A 21,383-nucleotide genomic window follows, 5' to 3' on the forward strand; every position below is an offset into this window, starting at 1 on the left:
GACACACCCACCTATCGCTATCTATCACATCAATCAATCAAGTCGACCTATTTCAGCTGTCAATCATGACGTCTCTGTTTTTATATCATCAAAAAACTAATTCAAACCAAACCCCAAAAAACATGACCAAAAACGACCTTTAAGTTCATTAACACCTTCTCTAAAATCTGTAATTACACAATAAACTGGAACAAATCCAGTATACTCCCACTTCCTGAAGACGCCTGGGACTCTGCTGGACAGAACTCATCCCTTCCACTTCGCACAGGCAATATTAGGTACCTGGGTTTTGAGATTTCCTCCAGGCTGTCAGAGTTGTTTCCCCTTACACTCCATTGTTAAAAACAGTTGAAGCTGACCTTGAACATAGGTCAGTGTGATAAGAACTGCCTTAAATGACAGAAATCATCTTCTGGAAAAATGTATTTCATGTGTACTTTGAATAATCTTGTTCGCTCCATGTCCCATCTGCTAACAGGGAGGGGGCCGGATTTAAGACCTATACTCTAGCCAACCACCAGGGGGCCATCAAGATGTTCTGGCTTCACTTTTGGGAGCTGTCATGCCATCCATCTTTACACACATAATTGATTGGAACCAATAACAAAAGTGTTTTAACGTCAAGCACAGTAGCTCCTGGTGCACAGAGCACTTTTTGCCACAATGTCCGGCTGCAGCTGCACTTACATGCAGACCATGTGAACATGTGACAGGTAGAAAACTTGCTGCAGACTAATCAGAGACGACATCTTTAACAAATGCTGTGAGCAGCTGTAAGGACTTTTTCATGGTAAGACATTTACACTTGTCACAGTAGGAAACAACCTGCTGTTCCTGATAACATTGATAATGGCTGTAATTTTTTCAAGAGTCCCAGTGTTAATTTCATATTTACACCTTTGCTTTTCCTACCATGACAAGTCAAAATATCATCTCTGAAAAAAGCTTGAATTAGAGTTTACAGTCGCCCATTTCTCCATCGACAGTGACATAGTTATTGACAGCAAATAAAATCAGCAAAGCTTTAATACAAAAGTCATTTGTCTGTCTACGAACATTATGTAATTACTTTTGTAAATGGACTGTGCAGTGTTGTCCATGGCACTCACAAAGTTGTGTACAAGCTGATGGGAGATCTGTGGTCCATTACCACTCGTGACATGTAGTTCTAACTGGGAAGTGAGATTTGCAGACTGATGCTGAATATCAGTCAAATAATTGTTATGTTAATTTCCAGTGGACATTCTAACAGAATATAAATCCTTAGTGAAAGTGAGCCTGTGACATGGATGGATTTGTAGTCCTGCTCTGCACGGAGGTTTTCAGAATGGTTTGACATAATCCAAAATGTCACTTTTTCTTACTAAGTAAAGGTGAAGAATATTTCAATGAGTACACAATATACTACCATGCAACGACCACACATGGACACTCTGGGACATGTGCACTGTTCAAATACACAGAGGAGACATCTAAAAGACAGCAAATTAAGGCTAGGATACACGGGTAGCATTTGGTAGCAATGGCGACTGGCAGTTAATGCCAATAAGACAGACATCTTGCAAAACTCTCAAAAGAGTTACGGATAGTTATTACAGTGAGTGTTTCAGTGAGGAATTGTGTTTAACTTCTCACTGACAAATCTGTTTCCATATGTGGGGTAAATCTCGACATATCACAACTAATATTTCAGCTGACTGGTTTCTAAACCTTTCAGATGAAAAGCTAACACATGTGTTTGACTGCCAGCCCCCTGTGTGCCCTGCGTGTCTTATCTCAGTGTAAGGCTCTTTGCCTTATTTGATTGCTTCAAAACGTTACCCGTGTAACAGTGCCTCAAAACTTCATACAACCCCACTTTCACCCCTCAGTAAAACATTATAACAAAGGTACATTTTTCATTTACAGCAACAATAAACTTTTTTTTTAATGAGCAACCTTTTGTGATAGTTCTTGACTGCCAAATGGGATTTTTTTTCCAACCCACTGGAAAGGGCTAAATTCCCTTTGTGATTAAAACCTCTAATCTCTATCATCCATCCATTCTTTGAGTCTTTGTTCTTGCCATTTGTTCATTATCTCTTTTTCTTTCAGCTTTGTTCTCCTGCAGCTTTATTTTCCTGCAAAAACAGATTCAAAAAGATTAAAAGAAATATGGATTATCTGCATTGAATACTAAAATATAATACATTTTATTTATACAGCAACTTTCATACATAAAATGCAATAAAGTGCTTTACAATAAAATCAAAGACATTAAATAAGAGATCAATAAGAACACGTTAGCAATGAAACAAAGGCTCAGAAGAAATAAATAATAATAATAATATAAAATAAAAAAATAAAGTGAGTTGTATCAACAGAAGAAGCTTGTCTGATGTGTGGTGGGAGTTTGTTCCAAACCTTTGGTGCATAGCAAGAGAATGTTACTTCCCCAAACTTTTATAGTTTGTTTTTGGAATATTTAGCAAGCCCACGGTATGGAACATATTCCGATAAACAGTCCGAGATGTATGAGGGTGCTGTACCATTAAGAGACTTCAAAACAAGTCAAATCATTTTGAAATCAACCCTCAGTGAGACTGGAAGCCAGTGTAAAGACGCTAAAACCAGAGTAATGTGATCTCTTTTCCTATTTCTCGTTAAAACCCTGGCTGCTGAATTTTGTACAAGTTGAAGTCCATCAATGGATTTTTTCGGTAATCCTGAATAAAGTGCATTACAGTATTCCAGGAGAGAAAGTATATAAGCATGAGTCAACTTTTTGGCATCTTCTAGAGTGAGGTATGGTCTTTCTCTTGCAAGGTTTCTTAAGCGATAAAAGGCAATCTTTGAGACATTGTTTATGTGAATTAACATCTAGTTCTGAATCAAGTATAACACCCAGGTTCTTTACTTCTGGTTTGTTTGGATGCGGCAGACTTCCAAGTTTGCTAATAATGTTTTGTATCTGATCATCAGTACCAATTAAACACATTTATGTTTTATCTTCGTTTAATTTGAGAAAATTGTTGCTCATCCATTGTTCCACGCTGAAGAGGCAATTTATAACTTGGTTTGGAGCATCAGAGTCATCTGGCGCTACAGATAGATATCATTGAGTATCATCACTGAAATCAGTCGCGTGTTCATGATTCATAACTAGGAATTCATGCAACTGTTTAGATATAGACTTTTCCAGAATATTACTAAGGAAAGGCAGGTTGGAAATGGGTCTGTAGTTGTTCAGTATAGAGGAATTTGTTTGTTTAAGAAGGGGCTTTACCAGAGCTGTTTCAAGTGCATCTGGAAAGATACCTGTTTCTAGTGAGCAATTTAAAATGTCTAAAAGATCGACAATAAAACTGTCTAAAACCTCTTTAAAAAATGTAGTGCATGTACTAGTGCAGCGCTTGTTCAAATTGTTCCTGTCAGTAGCCTGATGGGAGACTAGTGGCAGCAAAGTTGATAACATTATTATTTATGACATCCATTTTTTCTTCACATCAAGCAACATTTAGGGATGTTCTATTAGGACACTTTGCTTCCTGGGTCCTCCGAAATACACCTGCCTAGTTTGAAATTGAACATGTGAGAGAATGATATTTCTGGATTTATTTAAGATACTATGCCGGATTTCCTCCCCCAAAAATGAGTAGATTCAAAAGTGAGCCCTCTCAGTCACCACTCATGGCACAATAGAATTGAGTTGCTGTGTATTTATGTGCCTGTATTTTCCTGTTTTCTCTTTATTTTGCTGTGCTCAGGACTTTTCTGGGCTGCAGCATTTTGCCAGTGGGTGGTAGGTCCCTGGCCAACAACAGCACACAGGGTGAGAGGGTGGGACTTTATAAAAACATAGCAACAAGGTTACATTACTATCACTGTCTCTCACTGCTGTCTAGGTCATGGATTTATAAAGAGCTGCAGGTCAAAGACTTTTTGACAGAGGATTGAGCTACACACATGCAGACGCCACATGCACAGTTGTGAGGAATGTGTGTTTCATCTAAATTGTATGAATTGTTGTTTTCTCTACCCTAGAATGGGCCCTTTATGTTTAAATCATTTATATTTACATCGATAGCGAGTCCTCTCTACAGAGGCTGCCATGTTTGTTACAGTAGCCCAGACCGGACAAACTAAACAGCCTTTAGGTTATGAAAAAATGTAAAATGCAAAAGTCTCTCTGTAGAGCCAATATTTGGTTTGTCCATTCTGGGCTACTGTAGAGACAAGGTGGTGTAACATGGTGGACTTTGTGAACTTACTCTCTATGTAGATATTAAGTGCTCATTCTAAGTAATGAGAACACAACGCTTATTAATTTCAGGTGAAGTACTGAGGTGTAACATTCTAAATAATATTCACTATAATTTGTCAGAATCAAATAATAATATCTAGTGTATGCATGCGTGTGCATGTGCGTGTGTGTGTGCTCACCTGTTAGAGTGGTTCAGGGTAGGCCTGTCTTGGGTCATACGTCATATCTTGCATGTAGGGCTCATGGAGGTCAGGGTCTAGCGGCAGGGTGTCCAGAGGCAGATCCGTGTAGCCATAAGAAGGGTAAGCGCCATCTAATTCTGAGACACAAAGACAGATCTGGTTCAAATAAACATCTTGTGCTGATGCAATTGTGCATTTCACAGTTTGAGTAAATAATTACACCACAACTATAACTGTAACTCCCTGTCAAACCACATTATTTTTTTTACATTTCTGTTTTTAAACAAAAGAGACACACAGAGGCTTTAGAATTGCTGGTATAGCCACACAAGCTGTTTCCCCCTGGTGGCAGACATACATTTTAGAGGAATGTTAGGTGTGTTTTGCCTGTGGGAGGAAGCCGGAGTACCCAGATATGGCAAGAACATGCATACATGGTGAGAACAGGCCAAATCCACGAAGAAAAATCTGTATTAAAACCAACAAACTTCTTGTTGAGACGCGACCTACTACACCACCATCTGACGGCCATCTGTAGACACATCCCTCTATTTGATAGAGCAGAGTTTATTTTTAGGATTTTTTTTATCAGCACAGTAATGAAAATTGAAGGAGTCAGAATAGTTTTACTAATAAGATGGATAGAAACATGCTCACAGCAATATAAAGTCCGGTTTGGTAACCAATATGTAACAAAAATAAATGTGTTTATACGTGGTCAAACTGGCACCATTACAAGTTAAATGAGTTATTTGCATCTCCTAATTGCAGTTTACCCTTAGATGTACAGACAAATGGATGGACATCAAAGATGATAACATCTACAGAGGTGTAAGTGACCCTGAATGATCTCACTGTGTGTTTCATGTGGCTCAAGAGCGAGAGCAGGTTGTCTACAAACCAGATGGTCAGCTTTTTGATCCCCTGCTCTTCCATTCCATGCTGTAGTGTACTTGGGCAAGGCACTGTTGCATTGCACTGTATCAATGTATGTGTGTCAAAGGGTAAATGGCGAAACTGTGCTGAAGTGCTTTGAGTGGTCAGAGCAGAAAAGGGTTATATACATACAGACCATTTACCATGTTTGTGTGTTCAGAGACATCACCTCGCCTCAGCATCTTTCCCTCTCCTGCGCACCCCTCAGGGGCTTTTGTCTTTCTCTTTTGGCTTTGACCAGGAACACTGTTGATACAATCGGGAACGAGGCCAGACTAATAAACCGGCTGTTTTGTGCTTACCCTTTGTGTCTGCCAGCTGAAGACACCACAAGGAATAATGAGATTGGGACTCATATGTTAGGCTACAACCAAAGGCTGAACGGGACATCAGCCATTGTTGTTGAACTATAATTATAGCAAAGGACAAAAATGTAATTCTTTTTTTACCTGACTCTCATGTGTTGAATAAAAATGTATCTTGTAGATATGTAAGTAGAGATAGTGCAACTGAACAAAATGAGACGCTTAATGTCAAACTGATTAGCTACGAACATGCAGTATGTTCTGGTGCACTGGCAGTAGAAATGTATGTAATTTATTTTCTTAAATCTTTCAGCTAGAAGCAAAATAACCCACATTTGGTCAGGTTTTCCATCTTATCCAGAGTACGTATGAACCTGACCTCATTGTGACATATTTTGTGTAGAAGCTGGAGGTGTATGTGGAGGTCTGACTGACACCGAACAAATGAGCTCATTTGGTGCTGACAAGTGCACTAAGAAATCAGCACCTTGCACTGAACTCTATTACAACTACTGATAGTTTGACAGCTTTCTCTCTCTCTCCCTCCCTGTGTGTGTATGTGTGTGAATGAGAGAGAGAGAGAGAGAGAGAGAGAGAGAGAGAGAGAGAGAGAGAGAGAGAGCTGCCAAGCTATAAGTGGTGGAGAGAACTACTGCAGTCGTTTAAGAACCCTTTTTATAATAAGAAGTCCTTATTAGTCCGGCAATGGGGAAATGCAGGCTTTTCCCTCCTCTGTTTAAACAACTTTCCTTCACTTACTTTGTCTTCTCCCCTCTTTCCTATGATCATGTTATTTTTACCTCCTCCATTCCACTCTCTAGCTGTCTCTCTCTCTCTCTCTCTCTCTCTCTCTCTCTCTCTCTCTCTCTCTGATAAATACTTTTTTGATATTGGTTCAGTAAGTGTTTGTAGCATCTCCCTTTCTCTCTCCTGCATGTAGACACTCTGTGTTGTTTTGTCTTAATGACAATGTTGTATTCTGGTTTTAGTCTTAATGTCTACACATTGTGGTTTACCACTCTTTGTCAACTCATGTCTTTGTGAGATTGTGTTTTGTTGGTCCTGCTCTGAACTTAAAGAAATATAGTAAGATCTACATATGATGGTATTTCAATTCAATGTATCAGAGGTACAGGAGGTTCGCCTCCTCAGGAGGGTCCAGACAGTTTCAGGAGAGTGAATGGAGGTGAACAACTATAAACTAGTAATTAAATGAGCTCAGATTGCATTGTCTAAATGTGCAAAACAATACAGTAGTTTTGGTGAATTTTACCTCGTGCCACTATTCCAAAATTAGAAACGAGTCACTGCGTTAGTACAGATCTTCTGTATTTGGCATCCAAATACCTAAGCTAATAAACTTAGGTGAATTTGGGTGAGCAACTTTTAACAAGGTTTGTCTAAGTACCCAAAGTCTCAGACTTTGACAAACCCTGACAAATATCCACTGCATGTTTTATTTTATGCTGCTTTACCTCTCTATGTTGAAACTATTCCTGAGACTAGTTGAGTCAACTGTATTGCATTGACACCTCTCTGAATAATGCAATGGAATTCAAGTGGACCCAATAAATCTGGAATCACATTTCAGCAGCAGCATCTATTTATAAGTAAATAAATATGATTAGCAATGTTATAATAATGTCAAGGGGCTTTGTTTTATGTCTGCTGGAGCTTCCTGATTCAACTGAGATACTCACAAGTCAGAAAGAAATACTACCCCAACGCCTTTTCCCCTATCAAATATGTTCTGCCAAAAAGTGATTATGCAGCATCTTAAAGCTTTATTGCCCAATTTATAAATCATTTATGTATTATTTTTTATTTATTACTGGTACCGATGTGTATATGTGTTTGGTAGCCTATATTTCATATCCTTTTTTAGATTTAAAAGTTATACTGTAATTCATATGATTTTCGGATGGGCTTTATTTAAATATAAAGCAAATAACATTATTACTCTGTATTATTTTACATTATGCCCTAGATTGTAACCAATCCACTTTTCTTTTCTTTTACCAGTTTAGATATCTTTATGGTGCCAATACAACTCCTAAAAGCTGGCATGACACACCCACTTTCCATTGCATCTCTTTAATGGCTCTCTCTCTCTGTGCTTGTCATTTGGGGTTTGCATGAGAGCCTCCCCTCTTGTGCTGGTAACATGACTGCGTCACATAAAACACAAAAGTATCACTTAGATACATTTTTTCCTTGTCTAAGAATAACCAAACAATAGATGTTGATGCTTCATGCATAACTTAAAATGAGCATTTCTTAAATTAAGGGTTAGTTGGTGTTTTTGTGGTAATGTATAAAATAATAATATAGTAATAGTATTAATCAGTGACATTCAAATACAGATTTGGATGTTGAAGCTTTATTTTGTGCATCTTGGAATGATGACAATACTTCATTTGATTGTAAGGATCTTTACTGATGATGATTTCCGTCTTACTCTGTCAGACACACATCATGCAGGTAAGCCCCTTTGCGTTTGTGTGCGCCTGCGCTTTTGGCAGAAATATTAATCCGATCTATCTGTATGTGTGTAGGCTGGGTGACTGTTGTGCATGTTGTTGTCCAGCTTTATTGTAATATTGTTTTTGTTGTTATTTAGTTTGTTGCTGTGGCGACAACACTTTCTCCCCTTGGGATGTCTGTCTAATGCGCCTGCGTGGTGGGTTTGAGGATCTTGCTGTTTATGGTGAAGTTGTGAGGGCTGAGAGAAAAGAAGACGCAGGGGGCCTCTGTTAGAGGAAAATAAGGGAAGCACGTGGAATCTGGCCGGATGGATAACAGCAGTTGTGTTGGGAAACGTAGTAGGTGGTTGCGTATGCTAAATTGTAACATATCCTGCTGAGAGTAGATAGTTAACGTTTTAAGGTCAATTAGCAAGATTCTCAGAATTAGCAGTAACTGTGTCTTTAACTGGGGAAAGTAGCAAACATCCCCAGGGACAGATTATATCCGTTTTAGATTAGGTCATGCTTAATACTTCCAAATAAAAATGGGACTGTTTGTGGTCTATGTTCTCTCTGCACAAAATACAGTTTATAATACATGTATATATTTTATATACAATGATTTTTCCAATGTCTTACCATGATGTTCTCAGGTCGTTACTTGAAGAGAACATTATTTCGATGCCAACTGAAAATGGCAAAAACTATGAACCCAAATAAACAACATTTTCTTTTACTGTTGGTTGTGAAGGGAGATCACCACACCTGACATGGGTCCTGTTCAATGTGTGACGAAGACCCCACCTGAGTGCAATGTTAAGTCTGTGTGTGTGTGATTGTATTAAAACAGTGTTCTAGAAGTACTTTCCTTTAAATCAGAGAACTCACCATCAGTTAGGTAAGTTGGCTCCAAGGGAACTGCAGTATGGGCCTGGAGATAAACAGATAGAAACAGACATGAACAAAATAATGTTCTCACATCGCTATGGCAACAAAGCACACATGTCAATAAAGTAGCGCCACAGGGGACACGGTGGATTGGAGACAGATATATACACACACACACACACACACACACACACACACAAGCAAACCTTGCCAACCAGCAGAGAGCCACAATTAGCTGAACAAGTGAACAATTGCCATAACTCCCACAAGAAAACACATGTGCATGAAAAACTTGGGGCCATTTGATGAAAACTGAAAATGTTGAATCATAGCAAAACCAACAAAGAAATGAATGAATGTCTCTAGACCAAATATAAATGGAAGTTATGAATGAACAAATGAATTAAGAAAAACCTCACTAGTTTGATTTAACTGTTTTACAAAGGGAAACAAACAATCTGGCAGAAACTCAGAGTATGCATGGGTCTAAATTAAGAATATAAATGATGAGGAGATTTTGGGGTCCTGAAGAATTGACCTTTGATCATTCTTATGGGAGCTATAATGACAGAGGAAGGTTTTAAGCCATGATGGTTGAAGGGGATTTTAGAGTACTGTGGTGTCAGGGGGTGTACTGTTTGAGAGGTTATTTGTGCCTTACCTTGAGTGGTTTTTACCTCAGATTATAACAAAAATATATATATATTTTCACAAAACCACTATTGGTACTCAATTATTTTAGTTGAATACAATATAGGCAGCATGGTGGCGCAGCAATCTGAATTGTCACCACACAACAAGAATGTTTTTGGTTGGAATCCAGGTTCAGCCTTTCTGTGTGAAGTATGCATGTTCTCCTGGTGTGTGTCTGGGTCTTCTCTGGGTACTCAGCTTCCTCCCACAGTCCAAAGACATGCACATTGAGGCTAGGTTAATTGGAGATTCTAAACTGGCTGTGGGTGTGAAAGTGTACGTCAGCCCTGTGATACCCTGGCAACCTGACCATGGTGTACTCGCCTCCTGCCCAGTGTCAGGTGGGATTGACTCCAGCTCCCCCACCACTGTTAAAGGGAAAGCATTATACGGTATGAATACAGATAATATAAATGGATTGGTACTATCTCAGGCTTTGGTACAGTCTAACCTTGTCCCAGTCAAGGTTATTCAATTAAGGATTTTTTAGGTCTGCTGTGTTTAGCTCAGTATCAGGATTCATCTGATATTTTACACTGGGCCAAAGGGTCACTTGTCTTAAGCGTACAATGATGCAAAATAGATCAATGTGTGTGTGTGTGTGTGTGTGTGTGTGTGTGTGTGTGTGTGTGTGTGTGTGTGTGTGTGTGTGTGTGTGTGTGTGTGTGTGTGTGTGTGTGTGTGTGTGTGTGTGTGTGTGTGTTAGGTGCCTGATAGAATAGTGAATGTTTGTATATGGGAACAGTCAGTCAGGTTTACAGATGCTGGTCTCTGTGAACAAGTTGTATTGTTAAGTTTTCCTAGTTGGGAAAGGGTTTTGCTGTTTTCCTTTTCTTTTCAGTTATTTAATTATCAGATGAAGGATATAGAAGTTACCTAAGCCCCTACACAATTATGGCTCACCCACGCAGTTGTTTTCACTTGCGTGACTAATTAGACATCTGCTGCCTTCAAATGGCATCGTGCCGTGTCCACAAGAAGACACAATTAACCACTTGAATGCCAAATATACTGTGTACCCAACTTCCCACGTTGTATCTACAGGCTCATAAGTTCCATTTAAAAGCTGCAGTCCCCTCAGAAATATGTGGGTGTTTGGTACTGCTAGTGGCAACAGAACATAGTTAGTGTTTGGCGTCCAGGCTTTGACTTTCTCCAGATATGATTGCATAGATAAAATGGGGAGTGATGAGTAAACATCTTTTAACCCTGTGTCAGAGCCTACAGGGAGATGCTGGAGGTGCTGAATCAGCCAGGCAAACAGGCAGCTAAACCTCTCGATGAGCTTCTGGCTTCATAATCCCCCCTGGTTCATGAACATTTGACAAATGTGCAGACTCAATTGCAGGGATGAGCAGGAGATGGTGAGGCGAGGGGAGGGATGAAGGGGGTTGAAGAAAGGGATGAAAGGGTTCGATTGAAGTTGTGGAGGTTGAGACTCAGGGAAACGGTATCAAAAATCTTGGGGCTGCTCTTGCACCCAATAGTAAGACGGACAGCAAAGTAGTAGGCACCTCTCCAAGAAACACCAAAGAACCACCAGAATTCTGGGTTAATTGGCAGAACCTTAAAGACATTGGTAATGTCACTTTAAGCCAACCAGGCACGGTGGCTGGCAAGATCGATAAGGTTGATGGCGTGGTGTGATGGTTGCGTAATGCATGGAAAAACAGAATAAGAATGTTGATGCTTGGTGTAGTGGGTCCGTGGGGAGAAGACATGTCTATGATTAGTCTCTTCTTTCCGGAGAGTTTCCTGGTGGGGATGATGATGGGGCTGATGCTGTAGACTGGGAAAGGGAGACTAGTGTAAGGACCTATCATAAAGCCATCATTGACTTCTTTGGCTAGGAGCCTGTCCATGATGGAGTGCAAACGTGGTGGATTGACAGATGGCTGCGTCGGAGAGGGGGTGAATATGGATGGGGAAGATTCTAAGACTACTCATTTGGTCGTCGAAAAGTTTGCTGTCTGAGGGGCTGAGAACCAGCTGTCCATGATGAGACAAGTTAGAATGCCTAGAAAGTCTAGGTCGACAGAACTGTGACTGTCGTGAGAACTGAGACAAACGAGAGAGAAGGTTTAGTTACGCTTATGTAGGCATGCACGTGTGAGTTAATAAGGCATATGTGAGTGGATCAGTGAGGAAGAGATGGTGAGCTGTGGTCTTGTTCCTGGAACCTCAATTATAATAACTCCATTTACGGAGAAAGCAGTTGCTGGTAACATGTAATATTCAGAGATTAGATTGGTTTGCTGTAGGCTCCTCTTTCTCTTCGGTTGTTTGGACCAATAAGGACCTCTACTTGGATATTTCTCAGCTGTAGAATAATTTTTATGATCCATTATTTGATATAAGGGATGCTTTTTTTCAAGAAGAAAAGGAGACTTTCGTTATCGGGACAAATATAGCTCTATGGTTTTAAGTGTCATAAGCATAGCAGTGGAAATCAGTACTCTGCCTATTACCCCCTGTGGTAACACATGACGTCCATACAGTGGTTAGCCCAGAACAAAGCCTTGTGGTACTCCTTATGGAATATCTGTTTTGAAATGAGACAAATCAGTTGTCATTGTGTGTCAGGTAGGACTGAAACTATTTTAAGTGTGTGCCTGAGACCTCCACCCTTTTCCCAGTCTGCCATTGTTGTGAATGGTAATTTAGGAGAATGCACCAAGTTCTCAAAAAAATTAAAAAAATTAAATAATAGAAAGTTGTTTTGTATTCACATGAATTTGATATCTGCATACATTTTTTTCCAGAACAGGTTCAGTAGTAGTACATACACAAACACACACAAACACACACACACACACACACACACACACACACACACACACACACACACACACACACACACACACACACACACACACACACAGCCTTCTTACCATTTCCCATGCGGTAGGGTCATGTTTAAAGAGCGAGTGTGTTAGCTCCACAGACACTCTCTTCCTGTAGTCTGAACTCTTGTCCTCTGAAATTCGGAACAGCACTGCTGCAGCATAGGTGGCTACAGGGAGACAGTAACATAACAGCCATATAAGCATAATTCTGTAAACAATTTTTTTTTTTAATATATGTATTTATTTTGCAGAAAAGATGTACTGAAATAAATCTTGTTCTTCATAATGATTATAAAAGTCTGAATCACTTCATGAGGAAAGTTAAATAAATATCCAGCTTTACTTCCAACAAACTAAAATGAAAGAACAGAATGACTTCTTGTCAATAACACATTTTGCTACAAGTAAATGTATTAATGTATTAATAATAACAAAACAGTTTTACAATATATTTTACAAAAAGCAACCCAGGCCAGGTCTTTATGGAAGAGGATGAGGACCACTTGTCAAAGAAATAAGATAATTCTCAGGATTTGGTCTTAAATGACTAACAAACCAAAATTAACAGTTTGGACACAAGGCCTGTCTCACAGTCTGTGCTCGATTTCATCCCAGAGATGCTGGATTACCTCTGTGATGAGATAATCCCTTTCTAAAATACCTTATTTTTAACAATGCATTTAAGATTTGTCTTAATTGGAACTAATGGGCCAATGAAAAACAGCCCATGACCAATTTGTGTTAAAATTCTTGATTTTTTATGAATCCCCCTATCACAAAATCAAGAATTGACTTCTTGGATGTCATGAGACTGCTGTATTAACGTGTCATCTGATTAAAGCCCAGCATTTGGGGTACCCTGCGAAATGTAATGATGCCACTCTGGTGGATTTTCAGGATTACAAATAGTACTCAATTTGTACCCTTTCATACTTGAACTGTGCAGATCGTGTAGAAGTTCTATGAGAGCTGGATTTTCCAATTTCCCTCACTATGACTTCCAGCAGATGGCAGTCACAATTCACCACGATACACCTTCTCAGCTTCACCAGCAGCCACACAGGTGTATCTTTTCATTGAAACTAAAAAGAGAAGTGTGCTTGGCCTCAGAAAAAATAAATAAATATGTATGTCGTTTTAAGTCTCTTCCATTTCAAGCCTCTTTTACTCTGGATCCTGAGTCTTTTATACTCCTAGTTTTTCAAAAAGTGTTTTGTATAAGTTAATACAATTTCTGAAAAATTAAACAGCATTAAAATCCATTTATTGATATATATGCAAAACTATTCAAAATGCATAATAGTGGACAAGCTGTGAGTTGACATGTGATGTACCTATTCCTTCGTTGCTGGAGTGCAGCAGCTCCATGAGTGGTGCTGAAGCTCCCTCTGCATCAATGAGCTCTGCAGACTGTTTGTCCAGAGCCAACTCACACAGGACGCCCGCAGACACTCGTTTCACGTTCTCCACATAGGAGTACAGCAGCTGGGCACACACACACACACACACACACACACACACACACACACACACACACACACACACACACACACACACACACACACGCACACAAACACGCATTCAGATCATTGAAAGCATTTTTAAAAAGATTTCTTTCCTGTCAAAAAACTTTAACAACCACAGTCTCTGTGTTTCAACCAAGCAGGCATCAGGCTCACGTAAAGTTCTGTCTTATTATGCTGTGTTCAATGAGATTACATATGAAGTCAATGCAAAAAATTATGCGATTTCGTGTCGCCTGGCAGGTGACGTGAAATTTATGTATAATGACTCAACGCAACAGATAGAAAGATTCAATATTCACATCATTTGCTTGAGGGCACAGCCACAGACGACAATGTGAAGCAAATGTTTCATCCACTGTCAGCCAACACAGCAATTGAGCCCTGTGATAGCCCTGGTACCTGTCCAGTTTAATGTTTCTCAGTCAGAGCGATAGAGTAGCAGAGTGATATCCTGCAGCTCCCCAACACTCTACGGAGGATATGATTATATGCATGATGGATGGATATAAGTGCAATAGTTAATGCATCTGAACTATGTGTATGTATGGGTCATGCTCTAATGTTCCAAAACTGAGATCTGTGGACAACAGTGGCAGAAAAGCAACAACTCAGTGCTGGGCGTGATGCTTGTTGCAGGACATTTAGCATAGTCTTGTTACTTAAATGTGCTAAAGATGTGGTTAAAGGAATGAAAATGCTGGTTCACTATATTGGATTAATTTGAAACTAGGATGGCCCCTAAACTGATCCCTGCTGTGTGTCTGTGAGGGTGGAAACAAGCTGACTCCTCACTTCCATGGTGCTGATATAACATCAGCAGCCTGGCATTGTCTCATAAGCATTTTGAGTTTACCTGTACAAACAGTGGTATGGTTTGCATGCTGGCGATGTCTCCTCTGTTCATTGGGTCTCTTGCTAGAATGTGGAGTGCTCCTGTGCAGCCCTCAACTATTTCCTCCATGCGAACACCATCCTGGAGACAGAGAGAGACAGAAAGACAGAGGCAGAGATGTCAAGGAGAGAAATAAACCAGTTGATTACCAGTTACCATTCACAAATCTGCTAGATTTAGACTGAAATTGTTCTTTTTCACTCTTTGTTAAAATTTTCACTTCCCCACATGGAGAATAAAACATGCAACCTAATGGCACCTTTATGGCTACAGATCAAATTGCACATAGTTCAAAAGAGTAATTTATGATTTGATGTGTTTTCTGAGCCTGACCTGGAAAAGTCAGTATAGATGAAAACATGACAGGAAACAAAATAGAGATTTACGTGGGATACAAAATACAAGATACATCTTGAGATCACTGGAGAGGCAGTGTAAAAGGCTGCTTTTCCCCTCATTCTTAATTGAGTGTGAGCTTAAAGACATTGATAATGTTTAATCCTAATGGTGTTAATGTATTGTCGCTGTAATTCTGGTTTTATATTCTACACACAGCCTCAACCATTGTAGTCATTATGGTAAATGATCTGTATTTATATGGCGCTTTTCTAGTCTTGACGACCACTTAGGTATCACGAAGCATCAAAAGACTGTTCTCTGTCCCTCCTGATTGAAAAGTCAAATAACTGAAGAGCAAAATATAACTACTTCTGTCTTATCTATACATATTTAAATAGATATGGAGGGATTTCCCTCAGTCATACACAGAAGTGAAGTTATCTACCATTGTCAAAACATCCACAATAATGATTGTGTTTCTCTTTCATATAGTTTAGTTCAGGAGTTTAGCCGTCAGTATCACCATGGCATCATTACCATTTAAATTAGGAAGCAATCACATCATTCACTTTCTTCAGTTCATATATTCCCTTCAGTCTGTTGCAGGTTAAAAACTTTACCCACCCAATGTAGGTCAGCAATGTACATAACATTAATAATAATCTTATCTGCAGTAGAATGTTCACATGGTGATTGCTTGTGTGGCTTTCTGTTACCTCCTGTGCCTCATGGCTGAGCTGACAGGTGAATTTGTGCGTGTGTGTGTGTGTGTGTGTGTGTGTGTGTGTGTGCGTGCGTGTGTGCGTGCGTGCGTGTGTGTGTGTGGACTCCAAACCTGGTATGTCTGCTGTGTCGAGGAGGCGTGTCTCTGCGTGTCCTGGTGAGCCTTCAGTAGCAGGTTGACCAATCGAGGAATAGCACCTGCCTCCCTCAGTGGCGCTTGATTGGCTGGGCACAGTGCCAGGTTCCGGATCAAACCAACTGTGGCCTGGGGAGAGAAGAAGGATCAAAGAGCTCTCTCAACAGGATGTTCCACACTGTATGTGGGTCAGCTTTAAAGGCAACATTGGATGTGGTCCTCCAAACGGCAGTGCTACCTCCTGTTTGGAACCCCAGCAAACTGCACTCATGTTTACCAAACAGTATGTGATGCTTTATATCAAAGGGAAGCACAGGGAGGAGAGGGAAAAGATCCAACCGTTTTCTATGGAGGGAAGCTCACTTGCTGCCTAGGAGACAGCTGGGTCCTCTCCCAGCATATGGGCTGTCTCACTGCTACACCAGCAAAGTGTTCAGAAAAGTTCAGATTTTACTTTTCAAGCACATGCAAAGTCTATAACCCTGCAAATATTTGCAATTTTACTGATGCAGGGAACAGCATCCGTAAAGGGCACACTGAGAAAATTCCTAAAATGTAAATTACAAATGCACTCCTGATGAGAAGGGGTTTATGTGAAGCTTTCTAAACAGTTTCTGGTGCACAGCCTTGTTTTTAGGACCAAATATTCTCATTAATTTACTAGTTACATACTTTCTTCTCTCTCATCCTCATTCTCATTTGCTGAAAACATATCTACATTAAATCAGCGTATACACATTGTTGCATACATGTGCTGTGATGTTGGACACTTTTCATACATAAAATGCAGCTCAAACTGCTTTACAATCAAATCTATAAAATCAAAGACATGAAATAAGAGATCAATAAGCACATGTTAGCAATAAAAAAAAAATACGAAAGAATAAAAATAAAACAGATCAAATTAATTAAAAGCAAGATCTTAGAAATAGGTCTTGAGTTGTTTCTTAGAACTATCAAGAGAAGAAGCTTGTCTGATGTGTGGTGGGAGTTTGTTCCAAACCTTTGGTGCATAGCAAGAGAATGTTGCCCCCCCAAACTTTTATAGTTTGTTTTGGGGATATTTAGCAAGCCCACAGTATGGAACATATTCTGATAAACAGTCCGAGATGTATGAGGGTGCTGTACCATTAAGAGATTTAAAAACAAGTCAAATCATTTTGAAATCAACCCTAATGTGATCTCTTTTCCTATTTCTCGCTAAAAACCCTGGCTGCTGAATTTTGTACAAGTTGTAGTCCATCAATGGATTTTTTCGGTAATCCTGAATAAAGTGCATTACAGTATTCCAGGAGAGAAAGTATATAAGCATGAGTCAACTTTTTGGCATCTTCTAGAGTGAGGTGTGGTCTTACTCTTGCAAGGTTTCTTAAGTGATAAAAGGCAATCTTTGTGACATTGTTTATGTGAATTAACATCTAGTTCTGAATCAAGTGTAACACCCAGGTTCTTTACTTCTGGTTAGTTTGGATGCGGCAGACTTCCAAGTTTGCTAATAATGTTTTGTCTCTGATCATCAGTACCAATTAAACAAATTTATGTTTTATCTTCGTTTAATTTGAGAAAATTGTTGCTCATCCATTGTTCCACGCTCATGTACCGGAGTCTCATGTTGCATATACCTCTGATGTTCTGGATTTTGTTCATTGCATCTTTTATGTATCTTCTGTATGGTTTGTATGTATAAATCTCAGGCGTGTACAATAACAATGTGTGGTGTAACATGTAAGGTTTGTTTTTTGTGACCAGTCTTGTTCTCTTTGACGAGCACCTGGAGGTTTTAGGTGAAAAAAATCTGTATTTATGTTCTTGAGTCAAATTTATTGTTTCCTCATGGGTGATAATTTGGCTGATTTTAGTTTCAGTCCTCCAGTGACACTAATATATCAAAAACTAAATTGTGACTTTTGGATCAACAGCTGCAGCAGTCCAATGATGCCTTAATTCCAAACAACAAAGTTATTTAATAACTTTTGGCCCAAATCCTGTGCTTATACAGTCAGTGAAATTGTTGTAAATGTGTTTGGATGTCCACTCTGCAGCTGCAGGAAGGGTGTCATCTCTGAGAGTTTATGAGTCCATTGAAAAGAATATTGTTATCTGTGGTACCTGAACAAAATCTCAGACATTTATGCTGCTATTGTGAAATTAAAGCAAATATCTGATCCTGGTATTGAATATGTAAAGTTTAAACTGAAGATAGAAAAATAAACATAGGGCTGAAAATGTAATGGTTCATTATCATGACGTGACATCTGGGATGTAAAAAAACATTTTAAACATTATGAAGTAGCAAAACGTCCTGTTTCCCTCACTGCTTCTCCCCCCCCCCCCCAATCTCTCCACCTCTCTCTATAAAGTTCCTTTATAAAGTCACATTCTCCATTTCTCTATTCCACATCATTAAACACCAATACCTCACCTCCTTAATATAATGTGTTGGCAGGTCTGTCTGACTGAGTGGGAGGAATGCGTTTGTGTGTGTGTGCGTGTGTGTGTGTTTATCAGTTCCCACTCTAATCCCACTTCAATGGGAACACGCTTTAAAGGGTCAGTGGTTCGATTCCCAGCTCTTTCAGTCCACATGCTTGAAGTGTCCTTGTGCAAGATAGTGAACCCCAAATTGCTTCTTTTGATTTTAGTCAAGCAATGTGAAGGGAGTCAATTGTCTTTTTTAGCGAATTTACCTGTTTTCAAACCCACATGCAGTATATAAATTATTAATTTTGGTGTAAAAAAGGGATGTGTTGTGTGATGACTACTACTACTTGCCTGCCTGCTTGATTTTCTCTCCTACTTGTTTTGCAGACACCAGCATTTTGCTGGTAGGTGGAGCAGGGTGGGTCATCTGTTCATGTCTGCCCATCAGGTGGGGCAAGAGGCATAAAGGACCGTTTGGGAAATCCACACAGACTCACCAACCTGATATCTTTGTTATAAGAGGTGCTGTCTGATTTTAAATATCTTAGAATCATTCTAGATTCTATTTTAACATTTCAACAGCACATATAAACAGGAGTACTGGAGATGTAGTTCAGGATCTCAAAAAGAAAAAGGAGAAAACTAACAAAGCCAGCAGGAGAATCAGACATTGGAACAAGTTCAACAACGACAGTTCTTTGTTGCTGACATGGCGTTACAATGTGAAAAGTGATTAGCTCAGCCAGGCTCTTGTTGTTTTAAAACACACAAACAACCACCCCATTATGATATAACAGTTAACTTATGAATGGCTTCTAAATAGCCTGTATGTGCCCAGAACATACCAGTGCTCTTGGTGAACTCAGTGATACTGCAACTCCTGGGTTTTTAGGACTTCCCATAGTGGTGTTTGTTCTCTGCCCATCAGGATACTAGACAATGATGATAGCTCACCTCGACCTGTCCTTACACGCAGGATCAAACCAAGGGTGTTTCCACAGATTTGAGATTTTGTCTTACATATAACAAGTTCCATTAACCTATATTCCACCTGAAATTAGATAGACCTTTTAGCTGTGGCTGGCCTCTCTGGTTTGGTATTGTTGGTTAAACAGTGATGGAAACCTTGAGGAAGACTGCAGGTGAAACCAAACTTAAAAGGTCTGAGGACCTAACCTGACCTAATTGGCTTTCCTCAGACACTGAGCTAAAATGGTAGCATTATGACTGGGTCCTTGTGCTGTTTCATATTAGGATCCACTGTAATTCGAAATCTGATGTTAGCATGAAAACCAAGGGTGTTTCCACAGTAAGAGTGTAACCATAATAATAACAAGCTGGATTTGGAGATTTGAGGCACCTAATTAATGACAAAACTAGTTAATCTGCAACTCAGGTTTAAGAGCATGCAAACTTAGTTTCTGTCTCTCTTTTTGCATGATCCAGATAACAACAACAATTATTTTGATTATCAATATTATTATGATTGTGTTAATATTCTTTTTATTAAAGGAATAGTTCACCCCAAAATTATAATTCAGTCATTATCTACTCGCCCCTATGCCGATGGAGGATCGAGAGAAGTGTTAAATTCTCTGTTTTATGTGTTACTCAACTTTTAGTTAAAGTGTCTCTTTTCTTCCCCTCTTTGGATTCTGTTCAGCTCGTTTTCTCTTTCACTTTTTCCCAGATTTCTCCCATTCTGGCAGCCAGACTGTGAGGATTTTGTGGCGATGGTGGTATTGTGGTAAGCATAGCTGCCTTCCAAGCTGTTGACCTTGGTTCGATGCCCAACATTTTGATTGTTGGGATCAATAGATTCATCAGATCTCCTATACAAGTTGCTTTACATGACAATAAACTCTTGAATCTTTTCACAATTTAAGAACATGCATGTTATGCTTAACTGAATCAATGAGGACAAATTCCGAATCCTCCCCCAAGGACTCCTAAGACAAAAGACTCACATAATAGCAGGATGGGTCTTCAAGTCACAAGTATCAACAGCCATTCACACCTTGACTCAAACAAACCACTAACTGGTGGCCTTTGCATTAGTGTTTCAGAACTGAAGCAACATAATGGGTTAGAAGTGAAACGTCTTGAAGAAACACAATCAAGTCCAGATGCCTAAGTTAACTTGCACAACTTATGAAAGTTAGCATAGTACAAAAAGTGTATAGAATTAAATTATGTAAACGATCCACATAGTTGGGTGCAAACTTAGCTAATTTCCACTTTTGGGTTCAATCTCTGGTTGCTACATTATTTCGAAAATAATAGAAAAAATTGCTTTAGTCAAGTTGTCTTGGCCGAGTGGTTAAGGCCATGGACTAGAAATCCATTTGGGTTTCCCCGCGCATGTTCAAATCCTGTCGACAACGGTAGACTGCTTTTCATGTCCATTTCTTTCATTGTTTAGAAACAGCAATCAACCAATGGAGACATGACAATACAGCTGCAACACCTGAGCCGATACGAGACGGTAAGTCTGTTGTTTCAAAGACTCAGTTATTTGCTCCATTGCACTGTACTTCGTCATAGCAAATTCTCATTGCTTCCACTCAGAGTTTATGTAGACATGTGTTCACATTCAATTCTCTGTTTTATGTGTTACAGAACTTGAGGTGGTTTGTATTTAAAATCCAGGTGACGGATGGCTAAAATCCTTAATCTCAATAAATGATATCAGGGTAAAACAACCCTAGTATAAGACGTACAGCGTAAAAAGGTAACTAGAAACTAGATAAAAGTAAGTTTTACAGGAGAGTGACCGGCTGAAAGACAT

At 39.4% G+C, this 21,383-nt stretch overlaps 1 protein-coding gene and 1 non-coding gene across 3 annotated transcripts in view; one reads left to right on the top strand and one right to left on the bottom strand.

The window, feature by feature from the left end:
- Window positions 1-1,011: 1,011 nt before the first annotated feature.
- Window positions 1,012-21,383, bottom strand: part of jupb (junction plakoglobin b) — a 110,637-nt gene continuing 90,265 nt past the window's right edge. For both annotated transcript variants that reach the window (XM_034594511.1, XM_034594510.1), the window contains 7 exons: window positions 16,151-16,303; window positions 14,938-15,057; window positions 13,893-14,043; window positions 12,604-12,725; window positions 9,020-9,062; window positions 4,423-4,562; window positions 1,012-2,120 (listed from right to left, as the gene is read on the bottom strand). In XM_034594511.1, coding sequence (XP_034450402.1) covers window positions 4,426-4,562; window positions 9,020-9,062; window positions 12,604-12,725; window positions 13,893-14,043; window positions 14,938-15,057; window positions 16,151-16,303 — 726 coding nt within the window. In that variant the 3' untranslated portion in view covers window positions 1,012-2,120; window positions 4,423-4,425. The remainder of the gene's footprint in view (window positions 2,121-4,422; window positions 4,563-9,019; window positions 9,063-12,603; window positions 12,726-13,892; window positions 14,044-14,937; window positions 15,058-16,150; window positions 16,304-21,383) is intronic.
- On the top strand, window positions 20,898-20,979 carry trnas-aga. Its single transcript has one exon. It is a non-coding gene; the product is annotated as a tRNA-Ser (tRNA).

The sequence above is a fragment of the Hippoglossus hippoglossus genome, chromosome 8 (genome assembly GCF_009819705.1).
Source record: "Hippoglossus hippoglossus isolate fHipHip1 chromosome 8, fHipHip1.pri, whole genome shotgun sequence".
Lineage (NCBI taxonomy): Eukaryota > Metazoa > Chordata > Actinopteri > Pleuronectiformes > Pleuronectidae > Hippoglossus > Hippoglossus hippoglossus.